Below are 12,204 nucleotides of genomic sequence, written 5' to 3' on the forward strand. Positions count from 1 at the left end.
CTGCAGCAGACAAATATCTCAAACTGTGACTTATCACTTCAGAGTACCTTATGCTACTTTTTTCACCCTGGTTCCTATATTTTCATACATGGTTGAGTCACTTAGAGTGGTTTCCATGTCAGAGGTATAGAGTTTAGGTCACAATTCTTACATAAAGACTATTTCTGGCCAGACGCCTTCAGACAATAGTTGGATGAACCTGACTCCTGCTGGTTTCTGCCAATTCTCTACTGATAGCACTGATGGACATATTCAAATGTCAAAGGGAAATATGCATGATGTGTCTTTCATCTTCTGCATTAAGTTTCCTTGGCCAACCATTACATCTATGGTCTGCAACATTGTCTGTTTCTTTATGCTTCTTTAAAAGAGTTTGAACAGCATATCTTGAAGGAATCACTATAAAAAAAGTGGGGAATGGTTGCAGAGGGTTACCAGGAATTTTCCCAGGCTGGGAAGATTGCTGAGATAGAGAAGGGACAGATTGGAAATCCTTCCTGGCAATCAATCAATCAATCAATCAATCAATCAATCAATCAATATCACATGTTAAGGCACATGGGTTGTTTGATATCTTTTTTTAAATAGTTGTCATATTTCCTGGAACCAATTAAGGTTGAGAATCAAGATACCATAGTGAACTCACACACACACACACACTTATAATAACATAATCCTACTTACATTGAATTTCATGTACTTATTTCTGTTAACTAAGAATAAAATGGCAAAATAATTATATTAATATATGAAATTTGGCATGTATCTGAAGAATTAGCACTATAGAAATGTACACATTTCTTTAGCATGTCTTTTTAAAATGCAGAGGAATTGGATTGGGGATGACAAAGATGAGATGAAAAAATAATAGAGAAATCATATTGTATTTCATTCTGGACAATGATATGGTTATGGGAATTTGAAAACAAATTAGAAATGTAATTAAATATCTGAAGAGTGAGGTCTAACCAAACAATAACAATACCGGTATAACCACATTAAGATAATTATTAGATTCACAAAAATAGAATGCAGATAAATTAACAGTAATGAGAAAATGATCTTGTTGTCAAAGGTTACTTTGGGAATAAAAACAAAATGAGAGAAGTAGTAAAAATTAAAAATTCAATATTAGTTGTACTGAATAATTGTACAATGCATTGATTACTAAACAGTACTTATAAAACAGTACTAATAAAAGCCATGCAATCGCTGATTCTTGAGCAATAAATTATATATAACAAAAGATAAATGAGCATTATCGAGCAATTAAAACACAATTAAAATGCTGTAAAAGCATGTTTGGCATACATATTACTAGATAGTCGATTATTGTTTGTTTCTTTGTTTGTTTATATAGTATTATATTTTCTATAAAATATATAGTTTTATCAACACGTTAATTTAAAATGTATCTCATGTTATAACAGATTTATATAGACAGAAAGAGACAGACCAACCAACAAAAAGACACAGACTCATTTTTCATTTCTTTAAAAGAATTTCCACATGACTGACCAAGAAAAGTAGCAAAAAGAAAAAAGAAAGAAGATAAATTAATGTTAAAATGAACTGGTCCCCTAATGTTACATTTTGAAATGTTAGCACCCAATGCATATAAACCACACAAAGCTCTACATCACATTAAGATGGTTGATTAGAAAACATGTCTTTAGTTCAGGGCATACTAGTTACCTGGACTAAGCTTTCTTGATATCAGATGCAATTACTTCTCAACTTTAGCTTTGATCCTGATATCTTATATCCTTCTATTTATAAAAAAGCAACTGGGATCTTTAGAACAAAGGAGTCGGTTGACCTTTTCCCTGCAGTTTCTGGTTTGTCTCTCCTGTCACTTTATAGGCTTTTTCAACTTCAGTTCTAAGCTGCTTATTTAGCTTTGTCAGATTCACTCTATGATAAAAGCATACACACAAAACAGTATTGAAACTGGAGTGCCTTATCTCACTCAATAAAAGAAGGATAATCCATCACAGACAATCTTCACTTAAGAATAAGCACAATAGCTGTAGTTTCCTAGTAGTCTACAAATTTCCTGAAGGTCATTTTAATAACTTGCTTGCTTATTGATATTTTTTGTTTGTTTGACTAATATTAGCTGCCCATCTTATGCACCAAAGCCATGGGTGTCTTTCAAACAACAACCAAAACAAAAGAAAAAGTAAAATCAGGAGTATCCAATGACATACATATTAAATAACACTGGCGTCTGTATATCCAGCCTACTCTAGCCATGTTAATGAAGTAAAAGTTCTTTATAAGCAAGTATTTCTGACTGAGAGTATGTTTTCACAGCTGCTATTTTTTGAGGAAATGTTTCTCAGTAATGCTACAGAAAATGATGAATATATGCTCAGTAGTGGTGGGATTCAAAATTATTAACTACCAGTTCTGTGGGTGTGGCTGGATGGGCATGGCACGGTTTAGTGGGTTTGGCAGAGAAAGGATACTGTAAAATTTCCATTCCCACCCTATTCTAGAGGAAGTCTCAAGAGCGGGTTCTAACTTACCTCACTGCTGATTTGCTTCCTCCCGCACTGCATGGGGACGCCCAAGTGTTACATGCTGCACAGTTGCAGTGCTGAAAACCCAGCTTCTGTGCATGTGCAGAAGCTAAAACAAGTTGGTGCAGCCTATGGCGCAGCCAAAAGAGCCAGTTTGAGGGTGTGGCCAGCCGGCCAATGCTGTCGGTTTGGAGAGTGGGGAAAATTCTATAGAAACAGTCTGAACTGGTAGAAACCCAGGAGTATACTATAAATCTCCATTCCCTCCCCACTCCAGGGGAATGTTACTGCAAAATATCAATTTCCTCCTGATCAGCTGGGATTCGGGAGACAGAGAACAGTTGGGGGTGGGCCAGTCAGAAGTGGTATTTATTGGTTCTCCAAACTACTCAAAGTTTCTGCTACCGGATGTCCAGAACCTACTAGAGATCCCATATGTCACTATTCCCACTGCCAGCTTCCTCTGAGCAAGTCTGAAGGCACTCTGTCTGACTGCTGGTGATCAGGGCTGAACTGGATTGTACCTAAAATTACTGAAACCAAAATTGCAATCCCCATGCTTTAAAAAAATGCTTCATTCCCATATTGCATTACAGTAATCCCTCGAGTTTCGCGATCTCGATCTTCGCGAAACGCTATATCGCGATTTAAAAAAAAATATTAATTTAAAAAAAAACCACTTCCGCGTTTGGCTTCGGGAGTCAGCTGGGAAGAGGCGCGGCTGTTTAAAAAAGTCGCCGCCGGCCTGGGGGGCTTCCCAGCACCCCCCGAACCCCCAACCCGGGTTTGGGGTGGTGCTGGGAAGCCCCCCATGATGGCGGCGACCTTTTAAAACAGCCGCGCGGCTTCCCAACTGAGTCCTAAAGCCAAACGCCAAAGGCGAACTTCCGCGTTTGGCTTCAGGACTCAGTTGGGAAGCCGCGCGGCTGTTTTAAAAGGTCGCCGCCGGCATGGGGGGCTTCCCAGCACCCCCCCAAACCCGGGTTGGGGGTTCGGGGGGGTGCTGGGAAGCCCCCCATGCCGGCGGCGACCTTTTAAAACAGCCGCGCGGCTTCCCAACTGAGTCCTAAAGCCAAACGCCAAAGGCGAACTTCCGCGTTTGGCTTCAGGACTCAGTTGGGAAGCCGCGCGGCTGTTTTAAAAGGTCGCCGCTGGCATGGGGGGCTTCCCAGCACCCCCCAAACCCGGGTTGGGGGCTCGGGGGGGTGCTGGGAAGCCCCCCATGCCGGCGGCGACCTTTTAAAACAGCCGCGCGGCTTCCCAGCTGAGTCCTGAAGCCAAACGCGGAAGTTCGCCTTTGGCATTTGGCTTCAGGACTCAGCTGGGAAGCCGCGCGGCTGCTTTAAAAGGTCGCCGCCGGCATGGGGGGCTTCCCAGCACCCCCCCAAACCCCCAACCTGGGTCTTCCCGGCCGCCCATGCAAAGGGGAAACCCCGGCTCCTCGCTGATGCCCGCCGCTCGCCCGCCCGCCAGCAAGAGGGGAAGACCCAGGGAAGGTTCCTTCAGCCGCCCAACAGCTGATCTGCTCGGTAGCGCAGCAGCAGCGAGGAGCCGAATCGGGGTTTCCCCTTTGCGTGGGCGGCAGGGAACGCAAACTCCACCATCTGCGCATGCGCGGCCATGGGAAAAAGGGCGCGCATGCACAGATGGTGTTTTTACTTCCGCAACCCTACATTGCGAAAAATCGATTATCGCGAGGGGTCTGGGAACGGAACCCTCGCGATAATAGAGGGATCACTGTATTCTGTTATTTGGATTTGTTTTACTTCCCTTTTGCTATGCACATATTTAATATATATTTTCATAGTGATCCAAAGACTTAAACTGTCTCAGCAAGATTATGATTGGACACAATGATATAGCTGAACAAATTGGTTTTGATTTTTATTTATTGGATTTTATTTTTATTTTAGAATAAACTATTTGGAAAGTCTTCAGTTGTTGAATACTGTTGTCAACTTATACAACAAAAATATTATACAATGTCTATCTTCTACATAAGACAAAAGCATTTTGTATTATTAAAGATAATAGCAATAGCACTTAGACTTATATACAACCTCATTGTGTTTAGTCTGACCTAAGCTTCCTGATTTAATAAGATGGCATAAACAGCGTCCCACAAACACATGCACACCGGAGCTGAATTAGGATAACGGATCACAGCAGGCCATCAGATATGGCTCCATGTGCCATCTGTGGCACTCATGTCATAGGTTCGCCATCATGGATCTACAAAGTCACCATATTGCCCTCAACAAACTAGGTCCTTATTTTAGAAACCTCGGAAGGATGGAAGGCTGAGTCCATCAGGATTGAACTCCAGGATATAGGCAGTTTTCCTGCAATTCTGCATTCTAAGCATTGCACCCCCAGTAAATCATATACTTTACCTGTTTGTATATTCCACATTCATTTTCCTTTTCAGGTTTTAATGTTGGCATTGTTGTAAGTTGGTTTGTGGCACTAAAACAGACCACTTATGTATGTAATCTCTTTGATAATATAGAAATGAAATTCTATTAAAAGGCTATACGAGGAAGATACATTTCAGGGATTTTGTTACAAGGTTTTTGAAAGTCTGTTTGGTTCAAGATTAAGGTTTAAATGTACACACAGATAAATCCATCTATAAAAAGAGAGAGTAAGGCTGGATGTTTCCTACTGAAAGCTTTAACAAAAATACAAAGTATTAGATTGGGATAAATTGTCCTAATTTTCTATCAAATGCTATACAGTAGTTTCTTTTTTATATGTTTCAATGCAATAGAATTATACAAAATTGTCCACTTTATATAAGGTGCTGTTTTTAGGGGATTGGGTGCATGTAATTAATTGTGTTTTATTTGTCATCTTTAATTCACATCTTTTCAAAAGGCAGTGCATTAGTCATGTGAATCTTATTCATTTGTAATCAGATGTGTTTCTGTCTGAAATCAGATTTGTAAAATAGATTTTGACCTACAAGTTGTCTATTGCATAAAGTGTCAATTGACTATACTGTATGTTCATATTGATCTGTTAGAAATTATTATGATAACAAAAGCCTCTTTGGTATAGTGGCATCAGGCTAGGACTTAAGAATCTGAGTCCTAATTTCATGTTGGCTATAAAGCCAGCTGGGTGACCATGGGCAAGTCACTTTCTTTCCGACCTAGGAAGGTGGCAATGGCAAACTTCTTCTGGAAAAGCTTTATCAAGAAAACTACAGGGATTTGTCCATGCAGCCTCTGAGAATCAGACACAACTGAACAGAACAAAAGAAAATGTCAGTCTTAAGAATATTGTATGGATATTGTTGGAGAACTTTAATGAATTCTAATTGCTAATTCACACAGTAGAATTTTTGACTTTTCCCCATTGAACAGCAAACCCAAACAATAGGTAATAAACTGTCTATGGATTTATTTTTTATTTTCAAATATTGTAGGTTTGCTATAAAATGTTGATAGCAACTTTTCTTGGGATCCAAGTTCAGTGTGGTTAGGGTTAAAACATACAGTATATTGGATAACTTTTAGGGAGATATGATGAAAGTATTTTCATCATATCTCCATTTTTTAAATAGCTTTCATAAAACTCCATTTGAGCTATCACATACAGTACTGAAAATTGAATTTTCAATGTAAAAAAGAAATACTGGTACATACATTTCAATTTCATCTTTTACCAATCAAATTTAGTCAAACTAATGGTAGCAGCCTCCAAGTCCATGGAGAAGGGCAGTATACAAGTCCAATAAACAAACAAACAAACAAACAAACAAACAAACAAACAAACACAAGTTAACAGTTTTTCTCACTAGCATTTAAAAAAAAATTGTTGGAATATTTTTAGATTTATGTTTCTATGGAATTTGCAACCTTTATTTTTCCAGTACAAATGTTGACTTTTTTGTGTGTGTTACATTTTTTTCTTTTGCAATTTCCGGATCGTTTTCTTTAAATTTTGGGGAAATTGTCATTTTCAAATTATCTTTTTTCCCTTTATTCTCCTGCTCCCTCTGAACCTAGGAGCCAACACAAAGAAAAGCGCAGATGATATAACCAGTACTGATCGTGGGGAAGATGAAGGTATTTTTGTTGTCATTTTCCCCCAAAAAAACCCACAGCCCTGATATGCATGAACATAAAATTTTCCCTTCCTTTATTTAATCACACACATTTTGGTGTGGTGTTTTATTTTTGTCTTATCTAAAATCCACCTTTTTTTTCAAAAACACAAATTAGCATTTAGATTACTGCAATTCCTATTTGAGATAAGAGTTCAAATTATCTATAATATCTGTGAAGTGAGTAACATAAATGTTATTTACAATTGAATGCTTATTCCAATTCCCAACTTTTAAGTGGCAAGGAAAGAAATGGAACTGAAACCTTGCATGTTCTGTATGTTTTCTTTTTCTTTTCTCTTTTAGTATTGACATTATTTTTCTTCTTTCCCTTATACTGGATGCAATTTCACTTCCCTTGGGTTTCTCTTTTCTTTTTTTCTTATCTTCAATATGTAACAAGTCAAGAAATTTCAAGGATGCTTTCTAACTTGCTTTGTTTTATTTTTTGAAGCTTCCTTCTTTTGCATGTAATTGGGGCAAAATTGCCTCCACCATTTATTCCTGCATTTCTCTTGAGAAGCTATTTTGTGAGTTTATACAATAGTCAACAAATGATACCTGTCCTATTTGGAATCCTATAACTTGCATGTTATTGTAAAATTGCAAGGAAACCTATTTCTGTAAATATTTTAATAGAATCTGTGGGATGTTATGAGTACAACTGCTCAGGCAGTATCAGCCATGACAAACTGGTAGGTACATTTTTTTTAGGGGTATTGCAAAGGATTTGGAAATTTCCTATGGTTTTAGTTAGTTCTTGCAGACCACTATATAGTACTATGCAAAAATGCTATTCTCTAAGTGAAATAAGTCACAATGTTATATACATTATAGTAGGCTAGTCTTATTTTTTTTACCTGCTTACTTTTCAAATTTCTGTAAAAAAACCCTAATCCAGCCAGAATCTTTTTAAAATATATGTCCTTGATACATTGTGATGGTTTTACTGACTTAAAATAAACACAGCCAACGTTACATTTCATAATAAAAGTTTGCACTAATTGAAAATACCAATATTTTCTATCTACAGTTACCTTTCCATTAGCTGATATGTTGAGATATGAAGTCTGCAGAGGCTCCATGTGAAATTAGGATTGAAACTTGTGCCATTAATGCAAAATTAATTAAAATACCCATTTGTTTTAGAAATGTGTACTTTTGACATCTTCTCAGTATGGTCTTGATTTTTCTTCAATTTTGATATCTGATACATTCTACACCTATTTACCAATTTGTCTTTCTATTCAGTTCCATTCAGAAATGTGTATAGTATGGTGGGATCACCTTTTAATATCATACTTCTCAAAATACAGAATGATTCTTACTTTTTTGGGGAAATGTAGCTGCTCAAATATCTGTTTCTTGGATAACACAACAGTTATATTATTTTTCCTTGCAGTCTTCAACTATTTTCAAATAATGAAACTAGGTGTTTATTCCATATTCAAATATAGAATTGTGGGATCCCAGGAGCAACTTAATTCTAGTTATAAGACTACTTGACCTCCCATTGAAAAATCTTACATGAGTGTAAACAGTATATTACAATATGTGATATTTCTGGAAAAAACATTATTTTTTTATTTCAATCTATAGCTAAGTAAACATATCGGATCTGAATTATTAACTGATAATATATTGTCCAGACAAATATGGTATATCTTTGTTGCTTTTGATTATGATCCAAAGTTACTTCTGTTTAATAAGTTCATCAATTGCAAAAGCAAATAAGTCTTCAAAGAAAGATGTTCATCAAACCAGAAAAGCCAACTCTTTGCAAGGCTTAGCAATCAGTTGGAATAGATAGTAAAATGTGTCTTGATCTTGATTTATTATGCTGCTCTATGTGGTATAATGTAGTCATTCAAACAAATGGCAGTACACTTTGAATGATACCAAGGCTTGCTTGAACTGGCATGTGTGGGCCTGGTACATTGGGAGAAAATAATGGTCAAGAATATGTAAGAGAAATTGTTCTGTAAAGGCAACTCAGGGAATACGTGCTATTTAAATTGGTATTTGTTAACTGGCACAAATCATTTTGCTGATTACATGCAACTATTCATTATTTTTAATTGCCAGTGGTAGTAGAGATAGAACAGCTAAGCAGGGTTTGATATGGTTAATTGTTGGGTGGAGGACTACCAGTAAAGTAATTAGAAATTAAAAAGAACATTCTAAAAGAAGGCAATGGCAAAAAATATTTATTACACAATGTACTATTGAACTCCTCGGTGTCTCTTAGTAGTTTATGTTACATGGACATATTGTGTGCTTTGAAAGAAGGATTAATGTACTGTATCTGTCAAAAAAATATTCCGTCTAGATTTTTTTTGTACTTTGAATGTTATTTTATGGTGAGAGGGATAATAAGAATTTGTTGTCTTCAAACTACATACATTCTTTATTTCATAAATTGCAGAAATTGTTTAATAAGCCAAATGAATATTGGAAATGAATATTGCACTGGATTTTCTAACCGCAGTTCTAAATCTATTTTTATATTGTTTGCATATCTGAGTATTGGGAGTATTCTGTTACCTTTCCAGTCCTGCAATCAAATGTGTTCTATATAAGGAATACTTTAGGAAATTTTTTACAAAGTTCTTTCAGAAATTATATTTGCTTAATATTATTGGTTATAACAGAAGAGAAATAGAGGTGATCGTATAAGAAATACATTAGAAATGAAAAAAAATATGCAAACTAACTAATTAGCTCTTTGGAAGTAAAACAAAGACTATTTTTTTTAAAAAAATTAATACTTGTATTACTTTCTTGTGTTTTCCTTACTTGTATTCTTTTCAGATATACATGATCAGAACAGCAAGAAACCAGTGATGGTCTATATTCATGGTGGATCATATATGGAAGGTACAGGGAATATAGTTGATGGCAGCATACTGGCAAGCTACGGAAATGTCATTGTTGTAACCATCAACTACAGGCTAGGGGTTCTAGGTAAGTGATTGTTTTCCCCTCTTATTCCTCTTTCACCAGTAAATTCTCTCCCTCTCTCTCTTTAAAAATCATTAATTCCTAATTTCTTTTATATTTAGAATTACTGTCCATCCCCCCAGATACTAAATGTGTGTGTGTGTGTTTGGCTATTCATTCAGCAATGCGCCTCACTGGATTCAATGAAACTTATTTTTGAGTATATACCCATACAATCTTAAGCCTTTGAATCTATATGATGTATTTTGACTTTTATTTTTTTGCATTGATTTAAGTGTAGGGACCAGTAGTGGGTTGTAAAACCCATTGCTACCAGTTTGTGTACGCGACACTTCTGTGTATGCCCTGGGTGGGTGAGCAGAGCCTCCCACCGCCAGTGCTACCAGTTCACAGAACTGGGAGCAACCCACTGCTGGTAGGAACCCTTTTTAAAACAGTTGATGTGGTAAGGTGAAGATAATGTTTTGTCATATTGGAATGTTTCAGAGTCTAAGATTCAAAGTTATGACTATACCTTTTATGACTGCACCACATTGTTGCTCTTGTATTCTAAGGAATAAAGACTTGGTCTACATTTTGTAAAGTCAAATAAATAATGTTGTTTTTGGCACCCAGTTTTGCTCAACTTCTTGTCCTGTAATTTTCTACTTTACTTCCATAATTCGAAGCTACAATGGCTCAAGAAGTTGACAACAAAAACTTTTAAAGAATTGTGGAAGGATAATGTAGCTTCTTTGTGACATTTTCTTTTGTTTTGTTTTTCTAGAGTGCAGAAAATTGATCAATGAAACTAATTTATATTGTTTAGAATAATCTCTTTTTGTGGCTCTTTTAGTGCAGCATTCATAGGCTATGTGGTGTAATAAAGTTTATCTTGACTTATAACCATTCATTTAGCAATCATTTGAAGTTGCAATTGCACTAAAAAGGTAACTTACAACCAATCCTCACATTTATGATAGTCCAAGTCTCTCTGCAGTAATGTGATTGCAATTGTGAGACTTGGCAATCAGCATGAATTTGTGATGATTGTAGTGTCCCAGGGTCAAATTATTGCTTTTTGAGACCTTCCCAGTCAACTTCTGACTCTCAATAGCTATGAAGAAATCAACAGGAAAGTTAAAAATTGCAATAATGTGATGTCTCACTTAATGACCATGATGATTTACTTCAACTACTACAACAGAAAAAGGTGTAAGATCAGGTAGCTTCACTTAATAATCCTACCACTTAACAACAAATGTTATGTTTCCAATTGTGGTTGTAAGTAAAACACAATTTGTTATATCAATTCAAAATGGCTGCACTAAATTTTATTGTAAGTCAGGCTTCTGTATTTCTCTCCAGTAGAAAGCTTCCTTATGAGGACTCTTTATAATTAATCCATCTCAATGACTTGCACTAAAGAAAACCTTACTGGAATATTTCTTTTTTTACCCCCAGCAGTCTCTGCTGCTGAAAAACATTCTCACAGCATGATGCTGCCACCACCATGCTTCACTTTTGGGATGATATTGGGCAGGTGATAAGCAGTGCTAGGTTTCTTCCAGATGTAACATTTAGAATTGAAGCCAATTGGTTTCATCAGACCAAAGAATCTTGTTCCTTGCAGTCTGAGAATCCTTCAGGTGCTTTTTTGAAAACCAAAGAAGGCTTTCATATGTTTTGCACTGAGGAGAGGTTTCTCTCTAGTCACTCAGCCATAAAACCTAGATTGGTGGAGAGTTACAGCGATGATTGTCCTTCTGAAATTCTGTTCCATCTCCACATAGGATTTCTGGAGCTCAGTCAGTGTGACAAAAGTAAAGAGGGTCTGCACTATTTAATATACACTAAACACATCACTCCTGCAAATCCATTCATAACATCTAAGCTGTATTTAATGTGTGCATCCATATATTTTACAAAAATGCATCCATATTTACTAATGCTGAAAACTGCCAAATTTCTCATTCAAATTTGTTGGAAGAAAATAATACATTTGAAAACACATTAGCCTGTAATCTTCATTTTCTCAGCCTTTCTACTTGTAATGCCTTTAAAGCTTCACATCCATCTTCATTCTCTTTGTCTAGACATTCTTTAATTGTGTTTTCAAAATGTCTAAGAAACTGTGCTGCATATATGACTGATGGAGAAAAATACCTTTATCTTCTCTACATTTTGCAGCACTACTTTCACAGGCCAGGCTTTTGAGGGATCATAAATACTAAATGCTCTAAACCATAACTGTATTATGAGACTTGTACAGGGAGCTGCTTAGCCGTATAGCTCAGTCATATATTGAGCTATTGCACTAAGATGACTTACATTGTACAACCAATCCCCAGACTGTTTGAGAAGCTTAGATAGCTGAACTACTGAAGAAGATAAAGAGAGAATTAAGAGTCTTTTATTTCGTTTATGCTAGAAAGTAAAGACCATATTAAAAATATCAATGGAGGTGAGGCAGATTAAAAATACCAATAAAGCACAAATTTGAAAATCAACACAGGTTTGTACTATAGTATAAATCCTTATCAAAGTGAATGGCATGGCTTAGTCAAATAAATTTATGAAGAGTTCAGATTTCAAACTAATTCATAATTAATTAATGATTACAGAATA

General features: G+C 36.3%; 1 protein-coding gene across 2 annotated transcripts in view; it reads left to right on the top strand.

Moving 5' to 3' along the window:
• Nucleotides 1-12,204, top strand: part of NLGN4X (neuroligin 4 X-linked) — a 242,593-nt gene that overhangs the window by 142,775 nt on the left and 87,614 nt on the right. The window contains exons 2-3 of one of the 2 annotated variants that reach the window (XM_070750863.1): nt 6,539-6,598; nt 9,448-9,600. In XM_070750863.1, coding sequence (XP_070606964.1) covers nt 6,539-6,598; nt 9,448-9,600 — 213 coding nt within the window. The remainder of the gene's footprint in view (nt 1-6,538; nt 6,599-9,447; nt 9,601-12,204) is intronic. The other variant, XM_070750864.1, reaches the window with a different exon arrangement.

Source organism: Erythrolamprus reginae, chromosome 4, assembly GCF_031021105.1.
Source record: "Erythrolamprus reginae isolate rEryReg1 chromosome 4, rEryReg1.hap1, whole genome shotgun sequence".
Lineage (NCBI taxonomy): Eukaryota > Metazoa > Chordata > Lepidosauria > Squamata > Dipsadidae > Erythrolamprus > Erythrolamprus reginae.